At 38.3% G+C, this 27939-nt stretch overlaps 3 protein-coding genes across 7 annotated transcripts in view; all 3 read left to right on the forward strand.

The window, feature by feature from the left end:
• The first annotated feature begins 1177 nt into the window (after positions 1–1177).
• On the forward strand, positions 1178–14799 carry slc39a8 (solute carrier family 39 member 8). The gene is made up of 8 exons (XM_044375166.1): positions 1178–1555; positions 2811–2973; positions 6779–6948; positions 7131–7253; positions 9229–9399; positions 10680–10887; positions 12137–12321; positions 13272–14799. Exons 1-8 carry the CDS (start codon positions 1331–1333, stop codon positions 13416–13418), a joined length of 1392 nt encoding a protein of 463 aa, XP_044231101.1. The 5' UTR covers positions 1178–1330; the 3' UTR covers positions 13419–14799.
• A 1488-nt stretch (positions 14800–16287) lies between these two features.
• On the forward strand, positions 16288–21470 carry LOC122998334 (probable N-acetyltransferase camello). The gene is made up of 2 exons (XM_044375167.1): positions 16288–16584; positions 19816–21470. Exon 2 carries the CDS (start codon positions 19825–19827, stop codon positions 20488–20490), a length of 666 nt encoding a protein of 221 aa, XP_044231102.1. The 5' UTR covers positions 16288–16584; positions 19816–19824; the 3' UTR covers positions 20491–21470.
• A 1448-nt stretch (positions 21471–22918) lies between these two features.
• Positions 22919–27939, forward strand: part of dctn1b (dynactin 1b) — a 46578-nt gene continuing 41557 nt past the window's right edge. For 4 of the 5 annotated variants that reach the window (XM_044374581.1, XM_044374582.1, XM_044374584.1 and 1 more), the window contains exon 1: positions 22919–23012. The gene's annotated coding sequence lies outside the window, so the exon portion shown is untranslated. The remainder of the gene's footprint in view (positions 23013–27939) is intronic. The other variant, XM_044374586.1, reaches the window with a different exon arrangement.

The following is a 27939-nucleotide window of genomic DNA, read 5'->3' on the forward strand; positions in this document are numbered from 1 at the left end:
AAGAAAAGGTCCGGAGTGCTCGGAAGTTCAAACAAGTGTGATGAAGGTGCTTTTGGTAGGGAACACACAAGCCTTAATTTAAAAGCCTTTATTCTGATGGTCATTTATAGTGAAATCCACAAATTCATGGATTCCACTATGAAATAACCATCAGAATGAAGGCTTTTAAACTTTTTTGCCAGAAGAGTAACTTGGACCTTTCTTCTTCTTCTTTTTAATTTGAAGCTAATATGAAGCTTCAGCTGTCAAAATGAGTCACATCAAGTAGATATCTTTCAACGTTACAGTCTTTTTAGTGCTAAAATTCCTCTTTTTGTTACTATACTTCCACCGCAGCTCAACAAGGAAACACTGTCTGAGGAAACACAAAGAGGGAATTTGATGCTAAAAAGACTGTAAATGTGGCAGATATCCACTTGATATGACTAACTCAGACTGCTGAAGCTGAATATAAGCTTCACATCAACTTTTAAATGACTGTGTGGACACACTGTGGATTTTAGCCTCCATCACTTACCATAAAAGCACATTTGAAAGATCTTTTAACAGGCAGTATGAACAGGAGGAATGATTACACCGAGGAAAACCTCTTTCACTGTTCATATGGACACCTGACTGTTGTTTTAAGAGAGAATTGAAAAATTGTGAATCTATCCTTTAATTTTACTGGGATCTTTATCATGCATCGATCATCAGCTGCCATTAGGCGGCGACAGAGACTCAAACACAACCGACTCACATGTTCTGATGTTTGTGATTTTTTTTTTTTCAACTTCCAGCTGTTTCATTATGAGTTCACGTGGACACAGCTGTAAATATTACACTGCTTGTGTTTTTTTTCTTCTCACACCATAACCTTTTGCAAACATACACACACTCTACTCCTCAGTGTGTGTGTGTGTGTGTGTGTGTTTGTATGTTAATGTATGTGTGTTAATGTGTGTGTGTGTGAGCACGTTGCATACCAAGTGAGAAAGTCGGCCACAAAAGAAAGCATTGAAACAGTTGCTGCACGCGGTCGGTCACCTCCATGTTTTCCCTTCATGCCTCTGCAGGCTGATCTTTGAACCTGATCTATCTCTGATAGTCGTGATTGATCATTGAGAGTACATCAGAGAGGACTGCTGCTCCCAAAAAAAAAAAAAAAAAAAAAAAAAGACCGTCAAGTCAGGCTGGAAGTAAACTCCAAAAACACATTTCTGCTCTGACTCTTCATGGATCTGGAAGCTCCGCGGATATAATGAATTTTGGCTCAAGTAAAAAGCTTTTAGAGGAGCAGAAGTAGCAGATTTATTTACCAGAGGAAACTTTTTATACTTTAAAAGCAGAGATGTGGCATTTTAGATGTTTTATTGGCTGCGCTTTGGTTTATATAGCAGCGTCCCAGAGTGTGAATGTGAGTGAACGGGATGGACAGAGGTTTCTAGAGAGCATTTTACGCTATTATGGTGAAAACAAATCCATCTCAACGGAGAATCTGGAGGATCTGTTGGTGTTGATCTCAGCCAGAAGACCTCCGTCAGTAACAGAAGAAAACCCGCTGGCAGACCAAGAGGTGAGATTTATACACCAAACTGGAGAGTTTACATATTTAATGAAGAAAAAATTAAAACTTGTTTTTTTTTCTTCTAATTTTCCACTTATTTTGTCGTCCTATATGCACTTTATTATCATAAATGTCTGAAACATATCTGTATTTATATCTGATTTACTTGTTATCTGTAGGCATTTATAGTTTAGAGGATACAGTAATGATATTTATTATGAATTTATCCTAATTATACTGTAAAGTAGAGAGAAGTAGAGGTAGCAGTACTGTATAATGTTATCATACAGTCTAATTCAAGGTAGAAATGTTTTTCAGTATACTGTCTGCATTATTGAATCTTAAATACATTTTTTACAACCATAAGCAAAAACAGCTGAGCTGTAAAACAGAAAAACATGAAAGAAATGACCAAAAATATCCATTAATGACTATGTATTTGATCAGCTATACAGTGCTGCTTGAAAGTTTGTGAACTCTTTAGAATTTGCTGTATTTTTGTGTAAATATGACCTAAAATGTGATCAGATGTTCACACAAGTCCTAAAACTAGATAAAGGGAACCAAATTATTGAGGAAAATGATCCAAAGTTACATATTTGTATGTGAACCTCTAGGCTTTTCAGTTCATTTGAAGGGGAAATTAGAGTCCGGTGTTTCAATCAATGGGATGATAATCAGGTTTGAGTCCGGGAGGCTCGGCTTTATTTAAAGAAGAGTAATCTGGTTCTTCACTATCAAAGTCTGAGCTTCACAACAACAGTTTGTGGAAGTGCGTCATCGCTCAAACAACGGAGATTTTTCAGGATCTTAGAAGAAGAGTTGTTGATGCTCATCAGGCTGGAAAGAGTTACAAAACCATACAGCTCACAACTTTAGCTTTTAGTTGTAAAAAATGCTTTTAAGATACAATAATGCACACAATATATTGAAAAACATTTCTACCTTGAATTAAGCTATATGATAACATTATACAGTACTACTATGTATATAATTGTCTTCCAGTACTGTCTTACCCTCTACTTCTCTCAACATTACAGTGTAATTACACTAAATTCATAATAAATATCATTACTGTATCCTGTTTTATCCACTGCCAATAATAACAATAATAAACACTTTATTAATATTATACAATTCATACAAAAAGCTGTAATAAAAAGATTCAAAATTACACATAAAAGACAGATACAAGACATAGGAACGTTAAAAATAGCAGAAAGGATTGTAGAGACAAATAAAACAACGTCTTCCTGCCCCTCAGTGTCCCTCAGCAGAGCAGATCTTGTCCCACTTCGGGTTCAGTAATGTCAGTCAGCTGACTGTGGGACATCTGGGGAGGATCTGTCCCGCTGTGTTGACCCAGGTGCTGCTGCCCTCCTGCCCCTTCACCGCCCCCAAAACTCTGCCGCCTCTCGACTACACTGGTGAGTTGCTTCATTCCAGCGTTGCGTGCCTCGCCTCCTGGTTTATTTGTTAAGACCCCCGCAACTCAAATAATTCACGGTTCATGGAGGTTTGTTGCCTTGAAACAGGTCCGTCAGCACTTTCATCTACAGTGATACAAATACTGGAGATTGTTGAGCTGTTTTGTGGATGGTGGGACGCTTTTTTCAAGGCAGTGGTTGCCAATTTGTTTTGCTTGTACACCCTTTAAAAAAAAAACACAAAAGGATGAGGGGGTGTCCTGGAAACTGAGTGGCTGAAGGTTAATTTCATTCAGCTGTGAAGTCGAGTGTTCAAATCCGGCCTCAGTGTGTCAGAGGTCTTCCATTTTCTCCGTCTCTCTTCATTTCATTCAATCCCTCATAACAAACAACATAATAACTTTTACTCGATTCATCGCTACATGAAGCAAAGACAGGAAACATAGTGATTAAAATGTTTTAAGATATAAAAATACTTTGCTTGGACTAATAATTTGTGATTTCTGATGTGTTTTTTTTCCATAAAAAATGTTTGGTTAACTAGTTTAAAACACTAACATTTCACTGTATTTGCACTGGAGGCTTTGTGTAAATTGAATATTGGACACACATCATTCTGAACAGTGAAACTCAAACATGCAGCTGAAGGAACAAGAAGAAAAACAAATTTTTGCGTGTAGGGGGGACTTTAAATGAATCACTATGAAGTTGTTTTTTTATCACGAGACTCAGCTTCAGCAGCACTGAAAAGGTTACTACATAGATTTGTAAATCAATAATCTGATTGATTGAAAAATCTAGTAATTTCCAGGTTATGTTAACCTTGGAAGTTTCCCAAAAGGTTTGGAAAACATGTCTTAACATAGTTTAGATATGACGACACATTCCCTGTTATCTAACATTTCCTGATACCTCTTGTTACGAATGAATGAATATTTTAATCTGAAAGGTGCCCACGAGGGCTTATGAGACACTTCTTATATTTCCTACAGAGGCAACAAGAGCAAAACAAAAGGAAAGCACGCCGACACATGATAATGTATACACGTGTCAAACACGTTATACCAGAAATAAATGTAATAAATCAAACATACAACACTCTTATACATTGATAGTAAGCATCCTACAAAAACTGAAGGAAGATTTTTGTCCACAGGAAATCTGAGAAGAGAATGGGATATTGAAAATCGAAGCTGTTTTAATCTTTGCAAAACAGAATAAACTACCTGTAGATTTTTAAAATGCTTCACTTTCCTGTAATCTGCTTTATTGTCAGCCAGTCAAGCATTTTGTCAGAGCAAGGACCAGTTTTACTTTTTAGTTTTTTTTAAATTTTGAAGTCCTAATTTCCTTTCTAAGATAAGAAAATATGAAAAAGCTGAAATCTATCTGTTGCTTAGTTGGTTTAGATCTGGACCTTTATCGCAGGTTATCTGTCACTCCTTCCTGTCCATCTCCGCTCTCGGCTGTCTTAACAAAGTCACAAACACATTCATCTGCTTCGGTGGAGCCATAATGATCCACAATGTCCTGGATTGACTCTCAGAGCCGCTGACCTCTCAGATAAACCGTCACACGCTCCTCCTCTGTGCTGTTACAGCCAACTGTGACTGTTGTTGTCCGGTGATGCTGCGCATGCTGTTTCCTCCTCTGGCCTTATCAACAAAATTTCTCTTCCTCAAATAAATACCGTGTCTATTATGTCGACTTACGTGCCTGTTTGCATACTCTGCTGTAATAAATATAACAAAATGTAGGTTTTCAAGTTGCGTCACAAAGCTATTTGGTAACACTTAACTGTAAGTCCCCCTCCTCTTTATTATTTTTAAGCAGTACATAAAGAGTTAATAAATGGTTTATAATCCTGTGAACTGGATGCTGATATATAAACAGTGAATGGGCCTCATGCAAGAAGCAGACGTTTGCTTGCACAAGTTGCATTCAACAAACTCTCTTAACTGCTCAAACTTGTCATAATTTGCTTGTTTCGGCCTGATGAATGTCACTTGTTCATGAGGAGATGTGTGTTCATTAGTTTCTGATCATTAGAATGATCATGCGACTTAAAATTGCCATATATGGCGACCTGTTCCGCAAGTTTCATTAACAAAATTGTTACCAAAAAGTAAAAACAAGAATTTCACACAGAAAACAAAACAAATTTAGGAGTAACAGTAACACAAAAACAAATACTGAAAAATTCTGTACATTAATAAACTCTAAGAAATGTATTATGAATATTTACATAATAACATAACCTAATAACTACATTATAGTGTGTTATAAACATGTATTAAATGCTTATATACTAAACAAGGAGGGAACTTTAGATACATTTAGTGATGTTGGTACTTTTAGCTACCATGATAGCTGCTATAAGTTAGATACATTATACATATAGCACCACTGTATCTATTCCCTTGAATGAGAAAGTGTGTCCAAACTTTTGACTGGTACTGTATTAGGGGCTGATTTCATTAAAATATCATAGTTGAGCCAATGTTTTTTTTTTCCGTTTATACATTCAAATGCTCATTAAGACAGCTGCACACTGACTGTTATCCATCCTACCTCAGTGATGTGTGTTTAACAATTACTGAACAATGAATGACACTGTAGCACCTATCAAATGGAAGAAAAGAGTGTGGTTTGCTAACGATGCTGAGGAGCAAACAATTCTTCACATTTCACTGAATTTTCCCTGTAAATGTCCTCATACTGCTCTTATAAAAGGCAAAAGGTTTCTGTTGGAGTGAGCAGAACTTAGTCAGACGTGTTTTGTAGTTTGTCTTAATTTACTCAGAATACAATTTAAAGGACCAGTGTGTATAATTTAATGGCATCTAGCAGTGAGGTTGCAGATTGTAACCAACTGTATACCCTTCACCCTCCCCTTCCAAGCGTGTAGGAGAATCTACGGTGGCCACGAAACTCATGAAAGGCCCTCTCTAGGGCCAGTGTTTGGTTTGTCCCTTCTGGGCTACTGTAGAAACATGGCAGTGCAACATGGTGGACTCCATGTTACAGGACTTGCTCCCTATGTAGATATAAAGGGCTCATTCTAATGCAACAAAAACACAACAATTCTTAGTTTCAGATGATTATACACTAATTAAAACATACTTATGAATATTATATTCCATTTCTGCCAAGTCTGTTCTGCTAGATGCCACTAAATTCTACACACTGCACCTTTAAATTAGCTTTTCTGTAAGCAGTGAACTCAGATGTCTATCTAAAAACTGACTATTTGCCCCAAGTTTAGTCTCTCAGGCAATAGTCGTTCTGGCTGGCTGTGCTGGTCTTTAGTTCCATGGTTGGGTTTAGAGTCTGCAAATATTGTTGAAGGAAGCAGAATTTTAAATGCAGCCTGAGAGGAAGAGCTGCCTCATAGCCCAAACTCAGGGATAAAAAGCCTTGTTGATACCTCAGGATCTCTAATATGGCCACCAGTGGTTGTCCTGCATGACCTGAAATTCTCTGCCATGTTTCATCTTAAACCCAATTAATCAAAGCTTTTACATTTGTTGTTTTAAACACATTCATAAGAGAATAATCCTCTGGTGATGTTTTTTTTTTTTTTTTTTTTTTACAGTTTTATAACAGTTTGCTTCCAATAAAGAGAAGAATAATTGGGACCAAGAATGATCAAAGAAAAAGCTGAACAGAAGAGAAATTCAGCATGACCCTAAACCAAAGCACAACGCTCTAAACATGTCACAAAAATCAGAAAAACAATGAACTCTAAGGTTATATTAATTAATGATGATGGCATAGTAACTGTTAATCCTTTCTTTCCTGGCAGTTTGGGGTTATGGGTTCCTGGCGGTCACTGTGATCAACTTGGCGTCTCTACTTGGTCTCCTGCTGATCCCCTTCACCAAGAAACCTTATTTCCCCAAAGTGCTGACCTACTTCATCGGCCTGGCCATCGGGACGCTCTTCTCCAACGCTGTGCTTCAGCTCATACCAGAGGTTTGTAAGAGATGGGAGCTGTTTAAGAAGAAGACAGTCAAGAGGTCAAGAGATTCATGTACAACGTTTCAAAGATGTTTCAGTGCTTCATAAAGGACGTAAAAACAAAAACAGACATACATGTGGATCAGGAGGTGTTGTATACATGACTAACATTCTTCCATCTTTCTATTAATACACAGGCACTAGGTTTTGATCCCAAATCAGACAACTATGTGGCGAATGCAGTTGGAATATTTGGCGGCTTTTATCTCCTTTTCTTTATGGAGAAGATACTGAAAATGGCTCTTCGGGTCGAGAATGAGGTAAGAACAGTCTTGTTAGTGAGTTCATGAAGTGCAAAGCAATTTTTTTTTTATTACAGAGATAACATTTATCACTTATTTTGACTTTTATAACTACCTAATGAATAGCCATGATTTATTGGCTAATTAAACAGCTAATTACTGACTACGATGAAGGTAATAACACTTCATGGGAGTCTCGTTACATCATTCTATTTTAATCATGTTATAGAAGGCTCAGGGACACACATTGTGACTTTCAGAACATGTAAGATGTGCAGTATTTGATAGCATAGAATCCTAATATATTTAACTTTAAACTAAAACAGGTAATGAAACGAGGCAACAGCGTAGATTTATAATGGCAGGGAATCAATTTGAAGAAAGCTGTCTGTGAAAGTGAACACAATAAAGCTGCATTAAAGTCAAAAAGTTTAGAGGAAATAAATTAAGCATGGATGTAAAATATGACTAACAATCTGCTAGTACCTGATGTTTCCAAAGTTGCGCCACCTTTTGATCTGACCCTTCGTTTCCTCGTTTTACTCATTGAGTCACGACTATGTGCTTTTTTTTTAGCCCTGCTAGCACGAAACACGAAGAATGTTGGCCTGTCTGTCTTTCGGTCCACTACTTTGGTCCAGAATGAAATATACAACTATTCGATGGATTGTCTTGAAATTTCGCACTGACATTCATGGCTCTTTAGAGGATGTATCCCACAGACTTTGGCGGTTGTCTGACTTTTCCACTAGCGGCACCTTGATGGTGACAATAGTGACTGTCTAAACCAGTATTGGATCGATTGCTATGAAATTTGGTGCAGACATTCATGTCCCTCTCAGGATGAATTCTAATGAACCTGTCCTCTGAAGAAAAATGGCACTATAGGTCGCAAGTTCAGCCCCCAAAAACAACCTATAGTTACGTTTGAGTGACAGACGCCATCTAGTGGCCGTAGTAATTATGACCCAGGGAAGTGACGCAGTTCAGATGACGTCATTATAAGGTGACTTTCTTATTAGGAGGAGGCTGGATGGCTAGATAGTTAATTAGATGGCAAAAAGTGGCACCGTGAGTTGGAACATTTTTTTAAAAAAAACGTATCGATTGCCACTGTGTTTACTGCTGACATGACGACAAAGGTTGCCTCACTTTAAGGAAGTACAACCAAGTTTCAAGTGATCATTTTAACCCAAACCATGATCTTTCCCTAACCCTAACCTGTGCTTAAACCTAACCAGACCTTAACCACAGTGTTGTCACGTCATTAAACATAATTATTTTGTAACAGTGATTTGTAACGGTTTTAGAAAGTGGCATATTACGCTGCTGTGGGTCGGTCTGGAGTACATGCATACCTGCAAAACTAATTTCTCCTCAACCTCACCTGTACTTTGTGTTTAGTTACTGCTAATTGGCAAATGTCAGCATGCTAACACACTCAACAAAGATGATGAGCATGGTAAACATTACACCTGCTCGACATTATCATGTTAGCATTGCTGACAAAAAATCATTATCATTATTGATTATTGATTCATCAGGCATTTCAGGCATTTTGAAACGTAGCTATCTAATAAATTCACCATTGTGCTGACAGTGTGCAGGAGTCGACTACATGCCTATCTGTTTACAGGTGTGCAAAGACCACTTTTTTTTTTAGCATGCTGTGTCAACTATACCTTGTTCCACATTCATTCAATAACACATATTTCTATGTGGGTGCTGCCCAGTAACACCAGTTAATATGTTCTCTAAGCAGGGAATGATGAAGTATAATAAAAGAGTAACTGGCACATTTTGAGAACTTAGCTGGATATTTTTGCATCTGTGTACTGCAGACTCAAAATAAAACAATTATCCACCTAGTCTACCAATCCATCAAACCTACACAGTGTTTCGTTCTTTCTATCAGCTGTTTCCATCCTCTTTGTCTTTGTACTCTGCTACTCTCTGTTCACTCCTCTGACTCCGCTGTCTCTCTTGTCTTTAGCATGGCCACAGCCACTTCACTCCTGCAGAGCAGCCTCAAGAAAACTCCCTCCACAATGGAGACATACCGGAGAAAAAGGACTCCATTGTTTTGACCAGCGTCAACACCATCGCCACAGACAAGAGCTGCCCGAACCCAGACCCTTCACATACAAATGTGATGTCTTCTCAGGTACTAGTGCAGACTTGTGTTATTTAGAAGAGTGTAATAAGTAGAGGCTTAGGAGTTGTGAAGCAATACTTTTATTTTACGTTGAACTCTGCCTCATGGGATTGATTAACTCACACATGTCACATTAACCTACACAGCAATGCAACCTTGTACTCAATCGTGTATTATCTGATGAGTAGCCCAGTCTTCAGATAAGCTTGTAAAGACTGTGAGGAATCAGAGTAATCAATTATGTGCTTGATACAGATTTGCTGTCCACCACAATCCACTATCACAGGCACACCTACCAGGAATTCATCATGGGCTATAAACAAGATGACTCTAATATAGACGTCTTATGTAGTGAAACGGGTGTGAGTTACAGTGTGTGACATGAAAAAAGTGAATTTGTCAACAGAATTTAAAGAAGATGCAGTAACCGGAAAGTGGTGGTGTTTTATTGTGGCACGGATGCACTTCTTCTTTCATTTTTTTGATAAGCTCAGTTTTTGCTCAGAAGTCATTTACTGAGCTGTTATCAGTGACTCATGGCGATTAGAGCTGGCGTTAATGTTTAACAGTGAATTCTCTTGTGTCATATGGAGGAGTCCAGCTTTGTGGGGATCAAAATACTAAACAAACAGACACGCTGGTGTCACAGAGGGATCAAGCAATGAACCAAGCCGAAGGCCTCAGATCCTTCCCCTCCTGGTAAATGCTGGAATTGTCTGACTCAAGCACAAAGACTCCTTGTTTGGTTGTGGCTAATAAAAGGGGCGTTTTGTCACCGCAGAGTATCTTCAACCGAGTCCCAAAGGCTCTGTTTATACCCGCCTGTTCTCAGGTTGCCCATTAGCAACACTTGTGCCATTATATTTGTCATTGAAGAGATCTGTTGCACATCCATTTAGGAAAAATATTTCCTGTGGTCTATCTTTCCGAATCTGTTGTGTTTTGTTAATTCGACCTATTAAGGTGGAAAATAAAAGAGTTTTGCCTGTGCAGTGATGTCTAAATTAAACATGTAGGGTTATAATCTAAACATTCGTAGCTTTACGGTTGTAATATTGACAGAGAAAATGTATTAACAAGGCACTGATGCCAAGAGTAAAATGTGATGCTTTTTTTTCTGGATGATTTGAACTTTGGGTTTTAAACATACAGATATCCTTGCATGTTATCTTTGTGAATCAATAAGTCCACATATGCCATTGTTTGCATTTGACTCCTCTTTGAAATAGTCAAACAGTAGCACGAGCCACGTGCCCACAAAATGTTTAATTCTTTTAAAACTCTTCCAGGACGTCCAGTCGTCCGGCGTGATGTGTTACTGGCTACGTGGGCAACACATCAAAAGCATTAAGACGGTGGCGTGGATGATAACTCTGAGCGACGCGCTGCACAACTTCATCGACGGCCTGGCTATCGGCGCCTCGTTCACAGTGTCGGTACTGACAGGGTTCAGTACGTCCACGGCCATAGTATGTGAGGAGTTTCCACATGAGCTGGGTGAGTGATAAGTAAACATCATCCATAATTCAACCCCAGTGGGCCCACTGGTAGGTCGGTCAGTACAAACTCAACACTGTGCAGTCAAACATTGTTCAAACTCTCAGAACTTTATTGGAAATCATACTGGAGATCCCACAGTTTTATAAAGACACCAAACATTTCAAGCTGAATTTTGGGGAAATGTGTATAAGAAATGCTGCACATGATATCAAGAGCATTTCCATATGAAGGAATGGTGCAGTCTTGGGGTTTTTCATCTTATGGACTGAATATTTCCCTCATTATAAACATCACATATCTTCAATGAAGAGCTGGAACAACATGAATATGTATTTATATTCCAACCTTAAAGATACTTAAGGAGAAATTAGTAGAAGCAGGTTGTATCTCTTCACTTAAACTTAAATAGCTATTAAGAATCTTTATCGACCTCTACTGTAAAACTGTCCCAACTCCATATGTTACACACTGACTGGCCTGAAACACCTGTAATGCAATAGTCCTGTAGTAAATACTACATCTGTAAAGCTTATAAGTCTTAATATTTGTCAGAGAGGTGTTAATTCAACTCTATGGTCAGTTTTTATGTGTTATTTTATCATCGAACTGGGCAGCATTATATTGTGAGGTGTTTCTAATATGTCCATATATGAAAATCAGCCGGACGAAATATTAGAAACACCTTTAAATATAAAGCAATCCAATACAACAGCAGCACAGCCTCAAAACATATCATAGATTTGAATCGACAAAAACTAATGAAATATAAGTGTCAACAAAGACTTTTAAGTATTATTCATTGCAGGTCTATTGTACTCAGTGTTTCATACCGGTGTCATTGCACAGGTTTTTCTTCTTTTCTGGTCACCTAAACATAATAAAGAATATTTTAATGTAGTCATCTTCTTCTTTTTTAGTTCAGAGAGTGAACAGACATGTCTAGTGAAGAGGGAATAATGTAAATGCCAGTATGAGAGTGAAGCTTCTACCTGATGCATGTTAGAAATGTCAGTCGCCGCCTCATAGCAGGATTCCCCATTATGTAGTGAAGTGGAAAGGCAGGTAGTGGAAGCACTTTTAAACAATTACTTCATAAACTTTTTCTTTTTTACAGAGCACAAAGTCATCAATATCCTTCAGAAGTACAAGAGAGAGAAACACACAAACACATTGCTTTTTAGATAATGTTAAAACCTCAGTTGCTCCCATTATTGTGTAAAAACATATGTTTTTTTTCCGTCTGCAGGTGACTTTGTGATCCTGCTGAACGCTGGTATGACCGTCCCACAAGCCATATTCTTCAACTTGCTGTCAGCAGTGTCGTGTTACGTCGGCCTCGTGCTCGGTATCCTGCTCGGAAGCAACTTTGCCCCCAACGCAATCTTTGCCATCGCAGGAGGAATGTTCCTGTATATTGCATTGGCAGACATGGTGAGTTAAACTGAGGACACTGTATCCAAATGGTTCTTTCTGTTCAGCTCACCTTTGTATCTAAAGGACAAGACTGGTGTTATTCTAGATTTTTCTTAGTGTCACCAAATCAATACTTTCTCACTTCCCTACCCTTTCTGTGGCACTCAGCTGCAAGTCCATCGCTTCTTACTGAAGACATAACTCTTTTAAAACTAAATTTCCCGAAACAGCTGGCCACTGTAGTTTTTAGTAAATGATATTCAAACTAGAGTGAATGGTGCATTTTTAGGGTCTATTTTCAGCCGTGGATTAATACACATATGGTGCTGTAGTGAATCATTTGGGGACTAGGAAAAAAGCTGTATTGCTGTGTGTTCGGACAGAAGGCAAAGCGAATGAAAATGTTTCAGCTTGAGCGATTTCACAGAACTTCATGAATCTATTTCTATCTATTATCTATTCATAAACATACAGAGACAAGAAAGAAAAGGAGAGAAGAGGACATTTTAGGGAAATAACAGAAAGAACTGGAGTCTCTGGTGATTTCTGAGTTCAGTCAGAAGCTGAACTGAAGATACTCCCACAGACAAACAATAAACACAAAAGGTCCAGCGGTCAAATCCACACAAATGAGGCGAAAATTCGCTTTGCATTCTGTCTGAACAAACCTTTAGGCTTTGGCCTCACTGGCAATACTTGCTGATCAGACTGATCTGCATTTGTAACATGCAAAAACTCCCAGATTTGTCAACGTCGGCTATCAAATGATGACTATGCAGACTTGTGGTCTTTTCTCCATATGTTGGAACAAAATATTGACTGTGGTCTCACAAAGCAACCAATTCACACTTCCTGCTTGTATATTATTACTTCCCGTAAAGTTGTCTGTTGAACAATAAGGCCAGTGTATGTCATATGTTAAAGGATTGTACATCAGACAGATATCTGATTGTCATTCTTCCTCTTAGTTTCCAGAGATGGACAACATAGCAAAGGAAGAGACACGAAGGTCTGCCAAGATAATCTTCTTCCTGATCCAGAATGCAGGGCTGCTCACCGGATTCGCCATCATCCTGCTGATCACCATGTTTGCAGGGGAGATCAACCTGGGCTAGAAGGAAGGAGACAGAGAAACACAAACTGGAAAGAAAAGTAGTTATGAGCTGCTTCTGTTTCTGCTCACCGCTTGGCTGAGTGGGAAAGTGTTAAGTGAATGTTTTGTATAAACAAAACTAAATGTTTAAAGAAAAAATTATGCTTTTATTTTTTTGACTATCAATATACACTGATCAGCCACAACATTAAAACCACTGACAGATGGAGTGAATAACATTGATTATCTTGTTACAATGGCACCTGTAAAGGGATGGGAAATATTAGACAGCAAGTGAAGTGAAGTTGAGGTGTTGGAAGCAGGAAAAATGGGCAAGTGTAAGGATCTGAGCAACTTTGATAAGGGCCAAATAAAGGTGATTTTTATAACAACGTCCCCAAAACGGCAGGTCTTGTGAGGTGTTCCTGGTATGCAGTGCTCAGTACCTACCCAAAGTGGTCCAAGGAAGGACAACTGGTGAACTGGCGACAGGGTCATAGGCGCCCAAGGAGCGAAGGCTAACCCGCCTGGTTCGATACCACAGAAGAGCTCGTAGCACAAATTGCTGAAAAGGTTCATGCTGGCTATGATAGACAGGTGTCAGAACACACAGTGCATCACAGCTTGCTGCATATCTGTCGCAGACCAGTCCGAGTGTCAATGCTGACCACTGTCCACCACCGAAAGCGCCTACAATGGGCATGTGAGCGTCAGAACTGGACCATGGAGCAATGGAAGAAGGTGGTCTGCTCTTTACATCATTTGGACAGCCAGATGCGTGTGCATCATTTACCCGGGGAAGAGATGACACCAGGATGCACTATGGGATGAGGGTGAGCCAGCGCAGGCAGTGTGATGTGCTGGGCAATGTTCTGCTGGGAAACCTTGGGTCCTGGCATCTATGTGGATGTTACTTTGTACCACCTACCTAAACATTGTTGTAGACCATGTACACCCCTTCGTGGCAACAGCATTCCCTGATGGCAGTGGCGTCTTTCAGCAAAAATTGTTCAGGAATGGTTTGAGAAACATGACAAAGAGTTCAAGCCGTTGCCTTGGCCTCCAAATCCCCCAGATCGCAATCCGATCAAGCATCTGTGGGATGTGCTGGAATAACAAGTCCCACCCATGAAGGCCCCACCTTTCAACTTACAGGAGGATCTGCTGCTAACGTTGTCGTGCCAGATACCAGAGGTCTTGTCCATGCCTCAACGGGTCCGAGCTGTTCTGGCAGCATGAGGGGGGACCTACACAATATCAGGCAGGTGGTTTTAATATAGTGGCTGATCGGTGTAGTGGAATGTTTACTTCATAAAAAGGGAAAATCTTTACAATCATTTGATGTATGAAATCTAGTCAAATTTGTTTTAAGGAGACAATAAATTATTTTTTCAGTCTTCATATATTGTGAAACACTCTACATTTATTCTAATTCATTGGTGCTGTAGTGTGAACTACCACAACGTGTGTTATTGTGACAACAGTTCATGTTTTGCCAGTAATGGCAGCAGTTTGTGACCTCTCTGACCTTCACTGTGTCCTTTTTTTAAGGTTGCATAGCTGGGTTTTTTTTGTCTGTATGTATTTTACTGCCAAATTTCAGACACTTATTAAGATAAGATTTTGATTAAACTTGTGGGACTCATGCATGTTACCCTTTTGCCCCTGTAGGAAAAAAATATAACAAAAAGTGACATGAACTTTGAGGAACTTTGTGCCAAATTCAAATTACATAACCTGGCTATATTTGTGCCAAACTGGTGCCTGTAACAAGAGTTTTCATTTTTAGAATTATTTTTGCCTCAGGGTTTATTTACATTACATTTATGGCCTCTGACACTGACTACATGACTAGTACAATTAAATACTAAAGACTATAGATAAAACCGTAACAGTAATGCTAATGGAGCAATAATATTTTTGCATTTTTCAGGAGGGTTCTTGGACCTTTGACCTATTTACCCTACAGCTTTTACTGTGTTTTGTCTCTTTGTGTGCAAACTGCTTTCTTTTGTAAATACAGCCAACAAATTTGACTTGATATTTCTATACAAAACAGCTGGAAATTTGCAGAATCTCTATTGTTTTTTAGTTTTTTTTTTTTTTAATTAGTTATTCAGATAAAACCATAGGTAACAATAGGCTATTTTCATGACATGCATAGTGTTGTGTGGAGATCATATTTTATAAAATGTTAAATTCTACAGTGTACTGTAGGGCAGTGGTTCACAACATGGGCATTGAAGCAGCCACAAGGAGTCACGAGGAATCTGATGGGTTACAAGATGATAATGTCAAAACAGGGAAATGAGAAACAAACAAAAAAATGACAACAACTTTCTGTACACAAAACTATGTTTATTTAAATGTTGCTTTACTGTCAGTATTTCTTTTGTGAATTACTGGAAAATTTCACCGTATTGGGTTTTTAAAAATATTAAAATAAAACAGAAAAACAGGGGAAGAAATCCCTTTTTGGTTGAAGTGGTCACAACTGGCAGACATACAACTGGTGACAAGGAGTCGCTAGTAAACATTTGGTTTGTTTTAAGGGGTCACAAACTAAAAAGGTTGGGAAACACTAATTAAACAACTGGCTAAGTAAATACTGTCTTATTTCTACAGGGTAACAACAAAATCTTAACTGTCAGTTTAACTACAGACACAGTGCCAGTCCCTATTCAGTCATGCAGAGTTACATCATTATAATATGAAGCTTCAGAGTGGGGATTTTTTTGACTTTCCATAAACACAAATTCATGCAGACAGTTCAGCATGTGGCAGGAAACCTACAAACCAACAGGAAGTTGTACAAGCCGCGTTTAAGCGACATCGTACACACCGTATTTATCTGCATCTATGGTAAAACTACGAGCAGCCGAGAAGGAAACACACTTCACATGAGCTTCCTAACTATCATTAATTTTTAACGGTCACGATAGCTTCCACTCTTAACAAACCTGTGGCAAAATGGCAGCAATCACATAAAAAATAAAATCTCAGTAAAACTAATACGAGAATCACGTGATTTTTTAGTTTTCCCATCCTGACGATATTACGTGAACGCACCATAGCCGAGCTGAGGAAGTAGAGGGGACACAACATAATGAGAGGATTCTGACTTCCTAGCATCTTTGCTGCTTTCAGCAAATTCAGACTCCGCTTTCAAGCTCCTCAAGCTAAAACAGGTATGTCGTTATTGTTTATTTCCAGTTTTACGCCTTCAGGGCTAATTGGACTCAAATGTTTGGCAGCTTTGCGAGGCTAGCACTGATGCTAGCTGCTGTTAGCTCATTCTAATTATCGTGTACATTATCCTAAAGGACACAGGGACTTTATGATCATCTGAATAAAACGTTTCGTGATTTTTTAGTCAAGTGGTTTACATGGTTAGCATGACTAACGTTGCAGTTAAAACCGTTAAAACTGACTCTCACGTGACTGGCACTGATTTTGCAGTTAATTAGTTGCTAGTTTGAGGGTCATTGTGATCAGAGGTGAAACTGTCTTCACCAATGTACCATGTAGAAATAACCCTTCATGGTGTGTTTACTGTAAGTTATTGGTTCCTTTGTGACCTTTCCAGAGTGTTTATTTATACAGACATGAATGTGTCATAAGTGGAAAAATTTGCTCCACAAAGTTTCACCTAAAGGACAAGTACAGAGGTCTTCAGGTGTGTCTGAAAACAACAGTTAGTAGCTCAAATGAACAATGAAACAAGTTTTTCTTGCTGTAATCAATCCTCTTCTTCATACTCGCCATCAGAAGATCCCCTCATAATACACTTGGAATGTGAGTGATGGGAGACAAAATCCACAGTCTGTGCAGAAATGTATTTAAAAGTTTATATGAAGCTAATATGAAGCTTCAAACGTCAAAATGAGACAAATCAAGTAGACATTTTTCAACGTTACAATCTATTTAGTGCCAAAGTCCCCCTTTGTTACTACACTTCCACTGCAGCTCAACAGGGAAACACTATCTGAGGAAACACAAAGAGGAAATTTGATGCTAAAAGAGACTGTAAATGTGTCAGATATCTATTTGATATGACTAACTCAGACTGCTGAAGCCTCAAATAAGCTTCACATCAACTTTTAAATGCATTTTTGTACAAAATGACTGTGTAGGCACACTGTAGATTTTGGCCTCCATCACTTACATTGAAAGCACATTTGAAGGGGATCTTTTAACAGCTAGTATGAACAGGAGGAATGATTACAGCGAGGAAAACCTCCTTCAGTGTTCATATGGACACCTTACCTTTGTGAACCTTTCCTTTTTAAGTAGAATACACAAAACCACACAATCCTCTACAAGTAAAAGCCCTACATTTATAAAGTATTTTATAGGATGTAAAAGGTAATATTAACAGTATCATGCATTATTACAGTTAAGAACAAGTGTAGGCTATCTTTATATCTGACTGTTTATGTGTTTTTAGAAAGCAATACGGTGATTTTGTGATTTACTTACTGGCCCTACTGTTGGGTGCTTTAAACTATAGCAATAAGAGACAAACAATAATAAACATGTAGTGGTGGATATTTGTTTTTTAACATAAACAATTTTTTCTTGTGAGGAACCCCTAAATGTATTTGTTCAAGTATTGTAACCATGATATTTATTGAACAGGACATTTACAGTTGAAAGTTAACTTGTGCTCTCTGGTGGACAAACTGTGTAATGTAATGTTTCTTTTCTGTAATCCATAGGTCCTTTTCAGTGGTGAAAGAAGTGTTAAAATCTTTTACTTTAGTAAAAGTAGCAATAACACAGTGTAGAAATTTCAGGTAGAAAAAAAGTTTTTACTTAAGTAAAAGTGCTACAGCTGCAACTAACAATTATTTTCATTATGAATTATTTTCTTGATGAATCGATTAGTTGATTGGTCCATAAAATGTCAGAAAATGGTGAAAAATATCGATCATTGTTTTCCAGAGCTTAAGATGACGTCTTCAAATGTTTTCTTTTGTCCGGACCAACAGTCCACAACCTAAAGATATTCAGTTTACTGTCAAAGAGACTAAAGAAACCAGAAAATATTCACATCTGAGAAGCTGGAATCAGAGAATTTGGACTTCTTTTCTTAAAAAGTGACTCAAAATGATTAATCAATTATCAAAATATTTGTTTATTTATTTTTAATTTAACTATTAGCTTATTTAATGTAATAGTTGGAAACTATTCCAACTATACTATAAATTCTCTGCTTGCAGCCTCTCAAATGTAGGGATTCTCTGTTTTTCTTGATTAACCTTTCATATGACAATAAATTGAATTAAATATCTTTTGGTTTTAGACTGTTAGTCAGAAAATCAAGAAAATTGAACACATCAACACATCCTATGAAAAATTATGATGCCATTTTCTCACTATTTTTCTAACATTTCGCTAACTAAATGATTAATCAATTAATTGAGAAAATAGTCAGCAGATTAATTGTTAATTGCAGCCTTGATATTATATTACTGGAATATAATTATTGATGCATCACTGTGGCAGCTGGTAACGGTCATGGTAATTTTAAATACTTTATATACTGCCTGGTATCTGATCTGATCTATACATTTTTTAGGTGATTATATTTTGTATTAATAATCTGAATCAGCAAAGTAATGAGGTACTAAAGTGTCATAAATGTAGTGCAATAGAACTTACTACAGTTTCACAAAATGGATTAAAAAAAAATCCTTATAAACTGCACTTTAGTACAGTATTTGAGTAATTATACTCTGATATTTGGCATTTCTGATATATCACAAGTTATCAGAGCCCAATTTAAAGCCTTCAAATTGTTTACTTTGTTGTACCAGCAACCTAAATACCTCAGTTTATCATAAATCATATTTTGTGTATAAAATGAAAGCAAATTGACTTTTGTAAAGCTGTTATCAGTAAATGTTGAGTATTTTTACTTGATACATAACTAAAATGATTCCTCTGGCATCAGAATGATAGATTAAAGTAACAAAATGATAATTCAGTGTGAGCACAGGTTGTGATGAGATACAGAGACAAGCTTCAACACTAGAGATGCAACTAACAACTATTGTCATCATCAGTTAACCTCTCGTCCAAGATGACGTTTTCAGACGTCTTGTTTTGTCCGACCAACAGTCCAAAACTCAAAGATATTATGTTTACTATCATATTTGACAAAGAAATGATCACATTTGAGCAGTTGGAACCAACATTTATTTTAAAACATGAATGAAAATGATTATTCTGTTATTAAAATAGTTACAGATTAATTTTCTATTGACTTATTGATTAATCAACTAATCGTTGCAGCTCTATTCAACACACTGTGACACTGGAAAGGAATAAGAGGACAGAGAACGTGATTGCATGCAAACTGATGTAAGTAGTTTGTCACCTCTCACAGTTTGACCTCTTGTTGTGTTGATAAGCAGAGCTGAGCCATGGCTAATATCTACATCCGGAAATATCGGGAGGACGATGCCGAGGCTGTGAAGGAGATCTTCACCCTGGGGATGAGCGAGCACGTGCCTTCGTCCTTCATGCACCTTCTGAAACAGCCTCTGACCCAGATGGTGCTCATGTGCATGTTCTGCGCCCTCATGACCAGCTCCAAATCCTTCCTGCTGCCCATCCTGGCCGTCACCCTCGTCCTGGCCGGCTCCCGGCAGTTTGTCGTCTACATGTTCAACAGATACATCGAAACCTCCCTCAACAAGGACCTCAACAACATCACCGACACCTACCTGAAGCAGAAGGACTCGTGTTTTTGGGTGGCAGAAAGCGAGGGTCAGGTGGTCGGCACGGTGGCTTGCCTTCCTAACGAAAACGCGCCTGAGTGCTTGGAGCTGAAACGCATGTCCGTGCGCCGCAGCCACCGCGGGATGGGCATCGCTAAGACTCTGTGTCAGACAGTGACGGAGTTTACTCGTGACAGAGGTTACGCAGCCGTCGTCCTGTACACCTCTGTGGTCCAGACTGACGCTCAGAAGCTGTATGAGCACATGGGCTACGAGAAGATAAGAGAGTTTGTTGTTCCTGAACTCGTGGCTAGAATCATGAACTTCACTCTGTTTGAGTACAGATTGTATATACGGAAAGATGAGTAGTCTGAAACCGTCACACACAACACAACGACTGTAACATTTCATGATCATCCATCCAGTTTCTATGATTTCCCAGTATGCATTTAAGCCAACCGAACACTCAGGACAGATCAGAGACCTGCACCACGAAGCGAGTTCAACTTAGTCTGGCTCTCTTTGGGTGAGCTGGCTTCACTGAGCCTAACACTGGCCGTCCCGGATAACCGGTATCACGAAGCTGGCTATCAACTGGCTCAGTCGACTCTGGGTTTTACTATCCAGCTACGAGCGCTTCATGTTCACATGAAAGCAGCTAATCTCAGTGTGTGGATTATTTTTCTAGTAGCCTAAAAGACAACAGAAGGTTTCGTTTTAACTCCAGTTATCATCATAAAGTCACCTCGTTATGTTCTAAACTGCAGTGATGGAATCAGAGTTAACTTTGCACAATTAAAATCCTGTGTTTAGTGTGTTTTAGATAATTAATTATGTCTCAATTTTGTTAGAAGCTCAGTTTTAAAACCGGAATGGAAATCCTTATCAGGTTCCTGTAGGAATGATGACTCAGTTTTTTTCCAGTGATCTGATTGGTCAGTAGTCTGGGTGTTAAGTTGTGAAGTAATGTCCAGAGCAGGGTAGCTGTTCGACATAGTGGTGATTTATTTCCATTAAAAGTGAGCCGGCTGCATGATACCGGAAAAGTTAAGCCCAAAGATAACCGGTTAACAAACTGGTGTCGCTTGGTGGTTCAGGCCTCAGATGACAGGACCCACATGAAGCTATGCATGTTTTCTCGTTACAGACAGATCGATCGTTCATTATCATGGTCTCAACAGACTTTTTGTGGGTTTTTTTTTTTTTTATAGTTGAATACATGTAATATTAGAGTAGAAAAATCATCTATACTGTTTCTCTTGATTAAAACATATTTAAATTAATTTCATTATTTAATTTTGAAAATTATTTCATTCATGTCCACACTACAATAAATTGATAGATCTGAACTTTCCCCTGTGATTTTTTTTTTGTTGAATTGCTTTTTAGTATCATTATTGTTCTGTGATCAGTTATGAGATAATGTTACAATAGAACTAATTCTGTGAAGAAGCTTGAGATAAGATGTAAGTCTGGTAAAAACATCACCTGAGTGTACAAATCTTCTTCTATTCTCTCTTATGATTTGTCTTTACATTGTTCACAAACTCAGATATTCCACAGTATCGCCCACTGACATACTTGACATGCTCCTGTAAAGTTTACTTCACCTTTTCATCTAAAAATACACACACATCCTCAGTTCCTTTTCTTTCTGCTGGTGAGTTTGATTACAATCTATATATCCAGGGCAGTGTGTTTGCTGTGTGTGTGTGTGTGTGTGTGTGTGTGTATACAGGTGCACTGAAACAGACCTGTGGGTAGTTTGTAATGTCTAAGCTTTGTTTCCATCCAACCAGCTAGTTGAGAGTCAGAGAAAAGGTTTTAGAGCGAAACACCCTGCCTGGAGGAGATGGAGATATTGATAGCTTTGGGTGTTACTGAGGTGTTGTGTTTGCATACAGGATACTTCACCGTTAATGACTTTGTTCCAGACTGATGCCCACAGACTGCGCTTTTCTCTGGTGATTGTTTTTTCTTTGCAAATCTTTCAGTGTCATATTAAATTTGAGATTTAAATCTGGACACAGGTACACAAAGTTTCAGCTGTGGATACTTGAGTACTCAGGTTGATTCGTCCTTTCATTTCCACAGTGGATTTTGTGTCCTCCTTTCTTTTCCTTTGGGTTTTTTGTGAATATTCAAATTTACACATTTTCCTTGGCTGATTATCATTATCAATTAATCTGTTGATTATTTTCTTGATTAATCAATTAGTGATTTGGTCCATAAAATGTCAGAAAATGGTGAACAATGAGCCCAAAGTGAAGTTGATATTCAGTTTACTGTCATAGAAGACTAGGGAAGACAAATTCACGTTTGAGTAGCTGGAACCAGAGAATTTGGACATTGTTTTCTTAAAAAGTGACTCAAAACAATTAATCAATTATCAAAAATAGTCAGTGATTAATTTAATAGGTTGCAACTAATTGATTAATTGACTAATCATTGCACCTCTGGTTTTACATAATTAATTAATCTTTGTAGTAGAACCCGGCTACTTGGAAAAAGAAGACATGAGATTTTTTGAGGAACTTCCCTTTATATACAAAGTCTCTTTAAATACAAATAAATTACAAAAAAAGGACATGGAAAAATATAATCTCACAATCAAAATCTAATCAAAAATGCATAGTTTTAATCCTGTGTCAGACTCTATATTTTAAAAATTGCCAGCTACTGTACATACAGGTGAATGCAGTATAATATTTGACATGTTTATAGTCTGAAGCTGAAGTGTTACCGGGCCACACAGTGTCTGTCAGGCGGGATGGGACAGGCAGCAGCTCGGACACCTCAGGACGGACGAGTCCGGTCAGACCTCCATGGATGGATGTAGCCTGTCAGGGACGAAGCTGAGCGGTTAGCCGGATCTTTTTGGACACAAACAGGTAAGATTTAGCACATATTTGTCATCCAGACGATAGGGGTTGAATTCAGAACAAATATTCACACCTGTTTTGAAATATATATGTGTGTGTCTTGTTGAAATAAAATCGAAAAGTGAGGTTTTTATTGAGAAAGCCGACCGAAGCTAACGGCTACTCATGCTAGCAGCCGGTCAGGGAGTGTCCAACTGACAGCTGTCACATATCAGCCTTAAAAGAGACATTTGTAACCGCAGTTACGGCTGTTAAAATGAAATAATATGAACATTAAAACGACTCATTTTGTTGTCATGACCATTACTGATATTTTATGAGCTGTGGTTGGTGATAATGGAGGCATGTGTGTGTGGATCCAGAGAGCCAAAAAAAGAAATCCTAATAGGGGGACGATTAGCTAGGCTGGATTCCCGTTTAAATTGATTAATCTCTAATCCAGATTGTTTTTCCTAATTTCTCGTTCAATTTTGTTAATTTATCGGGTGAGAAAATGTCATGTGAGGCTGCTGCCACACCCATGCTGTGATTTATTCTGATTCCCAGCAGACATAACCGTTAAAACAATAGTCTCATTTATCTTAATTTGGATTTATACCTTTGCTCTTTGTGTGAATTAAATTAAAGAAATAATAACATCCAAGTCTTTGAGGCGCTAGGATGTATTTGAAGAGATGGTTCCTGGGTTTTGAACTCACTAGATGGCACCACATTTCACATTTAACATTTCGATATCACATTATTTTGAGCCATATATATTTATAGTTATTACTATCTGGATATTTCCTTGACCATGCAGTTAAATCAGGCCCTTTGATACACACTGCAGTGAAGTATCTGCCCCTGTTTTCTATGGATGACCTTCTTTTCCTGAATGCATTTCACTGTGAAGACACAAGGCCTGAATATTATTAGGATGCACGTAGTGAAGAGGAACCTCCACATATACAGTAAATATATCAATAGTGTTGTTAAACTATTGTAAGTAAGGCTGTAACTAGTAAATGTTTTCATTATCAATTCATCTACTGGTTCTTTCTTCAGTTAATTAATTAGTTGTAGGAAATATGGCTGCAATGATTAGTTGATCGCCAGAAAATTGATTGCCAGCTATTTTGATAATTAATTATTTGTTTCAAGTGGTTTTTTTAAGAAAAAAAAAAGCCAAATTCTCTGGTTCCAGCTCCCTAAATGTGAATATTTTCTGGTTTCTTTAGACTTCTATAGAGCAAACTGAATATCTCTGGGTTGTGGACTGTTGACATTTTTGGTTGCATCTTGGGTTTCAAGAAAACAATGATTGACATTTGTCACCATTTTCTGACATTTTATGGACAAAAAACTAATCTATTAATTGAGGAAAGAATGGACAGATTAATCAATAATGAAAATAGGCTAATCGTTAGTTGCAGCCCTATTAGGAAATGTTGTTGTTTGTCTGTTTTGTCTTTTTGTATAGTCCAAAACCCAAATATATTTAATTTACAATAAAATAAAACAGAGAAAAGCAGCAAATGCTATCATTTAAGAATCTATAACCTGCAAATGTTTGCTGGTTTTGCTTGTATAAAACAATTAAAAGTGCAGTTGTGTAGAAATTAGTAGCATCTAGTGGAACAGACTTGGCACAAATTGAATATAATATTCATAAGTATATTTTAATTAGCATACAATCACCTGAAAATAAGAATCATTGTGTTTTCTTTACCTTTAGAATGAGCCCTTAATAGCTACTCAGAGAGCAGGTGTTCTTCCACAGAGCAATCTGCAACTTCACCACTAGATGCCACTAAATCCTACATACTGGTCCTTTAAACAACCAGTGGATTATCAAAAATGTTGCCAATTAATTTTCTGTTTTTTGACTAGTCAATAAAATTGTTTCAACTCTAGTTATAATTCTAGTTTTACCATGGAATATCAAATTGATATAGGAGACATGAATATAATATCTATCTATCTATCTATCTATCTATCTATCTATCTATCTATCTATCTATCTATCTATCCATCTAAATAAATAAGTAAAATGAACTTCTCTTTTTGTTGTACTAGACATACTTAGCATATTTATGAAATCTTAACCACTACATTACAATCACTTCCATCAAACCATGTATAGTATGACATATTTAAACTTAAACATCTTTAAACTTTAACATCAAATCAACTTAAGTGACTCATGCATGTGAATAACTGAAGTAACATCATAATGAAACCAGTGCTTAAAGCGTTAAATTAGTCAAGTAGATGGAAATTAATTGATTGCCAGTTTAAATAATCGACAATCTAGATAGGCTAATTATAATAAATGTTTGCCTGTTATTACCAATAGTGGTGGAGAGTCGTTTGAATTTTATATTGATAAGCTGACTAATTTGATTTTTCTTGTTATAAATCAGATAAATTAACCAATTAAAAGAAATCACTTTGGGATCTGGTAGCTCACCTGGGGCATTCATTTGATTTTTTTATATAAAATAAACAAAACTCTAATCACTGACGTAATTACTGAAGGGGTGAAAAAAATCCAACTTAACAGATTAGTTGATGATGACATTATTTGCAGCCTTAAATGAAACCCTCCGTCCCTGCAGACGTAGCGATGAAATCTCTACTTTAACGACATAATGATGATACCTTAATGAATCCTGACACAGCAGTTTGTATTTTAATCCGTCACATATATATATGTACGCCCAATTACCTAGATTTCTCTTACATATGCCAAACTTCATTGACATTTCTTCTACATAGTATTAAACATCTTTTTATCATCATCTTTACCTTGTGTGACGAGGTGGATCTGTTCCTCCTGGACCGGTAGAGCGACTGAGGTGCAGTAAAATCCCCCCCGTGTGTCACCTCTATCCGTGCAGCCGTCCTGTGCGCCGGTCTGAACAGGCTGGCAGCAGCAGACGCCGTTCGGCTGAGCCTGTGACGTTTATTTCGATGCCATTGTCCTTATCCTCTGTTCGGTGGCAACCCTTTGATTTTGGCTGTCTGCTGGTTGTGTCATTATTGTTTCTCCGGCGGGAGACGAGGCCCCCTCCTCTCCCCTTCCTACCACAGATTGACAACACCCCCCTTTTGGTTCTGCCTTCGTCATTTGCATAAAACGGTGCAAAGAGACTGCAGAGGTTTATTTTGTGTCCCTAAACATCCCCAACTGTCCATAACTCTCTCACGACTGAAATGTAACCTTTGATATTGTATATTTGGCTGCTTTCTAGACTTGATATCACTCCTACTGTCATTATAACTAAACTGTATGTTTAGGATAACATTAAGCCTACAAACATTATAAATTGTTGTCCTGGTTTGGCTTTATGAGATGCGTTATTCGGCTGGGGAAATATCTACCCCCCTCCTGAAAGCTGGGTTCCTTTTGTTCAACTGCGGAAATGCATACTCTTACAACATCTCTCATCAGCCCTTTTAAGCTGGAAGCTTTTAAACAGAAACCCTGCAGCGTTTGCTTCCATTGCAAAAAGATGACAACACAGGAATAGAGAGGAGCGACAGTGAAAAAGCCCCAGCCATGCAGTTAGCTGATAAAAGAGAGTTAATCCTCACTCTGCGATGGGCCAGAACATCAGGCCCAGCCCTAATGCAATCTGCTAGCTTTTGCTTACAGTGTGCTGCATTACAGAGCATCACCTGGGCCTTTTGTGTCCAATCACAATGAAACTGAGTTGAACTGGTTCACCTTCACCAGGTTGGAAAAAAAAAAAAAGCATTCTGCCTGTGTTTTGCATTTTTAAGTGCTAGGCTCGATGTATTTTTTTTCTTCCTCCCAGCACTCAAGCTTTTAGCAGCAGAAAGAAAATGAAGCACTTTTTTTTGAAGACGGGTGACAGTTGTCTGACACAGCCTGCAGTGCAGCGAGAGCAGAATTTGATATGAAGTGTCACCGGCCCCTTTTACAGTATTTCTTTTTTTTTTTGCTGATTTTAGTGACTGATTGTTTTTTATCTTTAATGATTATGTAGCAGCAACACACTTTAATTATTTGTCTTATCAGGACCTAAAGGACAGGTTCACAATTTTTTATGTCTGTGTTAAAACAACAGTCAGGTGTCCATATGAACATTGAAGGAGGTTTTCCTTGCTGTAATCATTCCTCCTGTTCATACTGGCTGTTAAAAGATCCTCTTCAAATGTGCTTTCAGTGTAAGTGATGGAGGCCAAAATCCACAGTGTGTCCACACAGTTATTTAAATGTTTATCTGAAGCTTATATGAGACTTCAGCAGAGTTAGTCATATCAAGTGGATTTCTGCCACATTTACAGTCTTTTTTTAGCATAAAATTATGGCAAGAAAAACCTATTTCAATGTTCATTTGAGCACCTGACTATTGTTTTAAGACAGGTTTGAAAACTTGTGAACCTGTCCTTTTAAAGTGTTGTTTGATCAGGCACAGGGGAGTCCTGAAGTAGTCGAAAACAGCTCCAAACCTCTGCAGCATGCCAAATTAGGAGGACATGCATGAGAGTAATGACTGGCAAGTTTATTTTGAGAGGTGTATTTGCAGGCTTTAGGACCCAGCACCTTTCTCTGGGCCTAACCACCCTCCCTCCTGCAGAAGCCAGCACAGACACTAGCGCAGCGCAGTGCTGCCGCTCAGCTGATGCACTCACAGCAGACCGAGGCTGCCTGTTTTTTCCCCCTCTTTGCTCTGCTGTTTTCCTCTCGTCCATTCATCGGAGGGGTGGACCGTCCGCCCCTCGCAAACTTCCTGACAGAGCCGAGTTCCCCCGCTGGCTTTCCCCCCTGCGACCGGCGGCGAGGAGAGGAGGGTAGGGGAGTTTTGTGAGCTCGGGCTGCGCTGTGAGGATCAGGAGAGGGATGGTGTGATTCTGTAAAGAGACAGAGTGAAAAGAGAGAGAGAGAGAGTCTCCGGCAGCATCACCGAAAACCCCCCCACCCCTCTCC

This window comes from Thunnus albacares, chromosome 15, assembly GCF_914725855.1.
Source record: "Thunnus albacares chromosome 15, fThuAlb1.1, whole genome shotgun sequence".
NCBI classification, from domain to species: Eukaryota; Metazoa; Chordata; class Actinopteri; order Scombriformes; family Scombridae; genus Thunnus; species Thunnus albacares.

What these genes read in the sequence shown, in the direction of transcription:
- slc39a8 (XM_044375166.1), top strand. Translation starts at nt 1,331, where the DNA reads ATGTGGCATTTTAGATGTTTTATTGGCTGCGCTTTGGTTTATATAGCA. An exon ending in ACCCGCTGGCAGACCAAGAG is followed by an intron (nt 1,556 to 2,810) that starts GTGAGATTTATA and finishes CCTGCCCCTCAG; the next exon opens with TGTCCCTCAGCAGAGCAGAT. An exon ending in GCCGCCTCTCGACTACACTG is followed by an intron (nt 2,974 to 6,778) that starts GTGAGTTGCTTC and finishes CTTTCCTGGCAG; the next exon opens with TTTGGGGTTATGGGTTCCTG.
- LOC122998334 (XM_044375167.1), top strand. Translation starts at nt 19,825, where the DNA reads ATGGCTAATATCTACATCCGGAAATATCGGGAGGACGATGCCGAGGCT.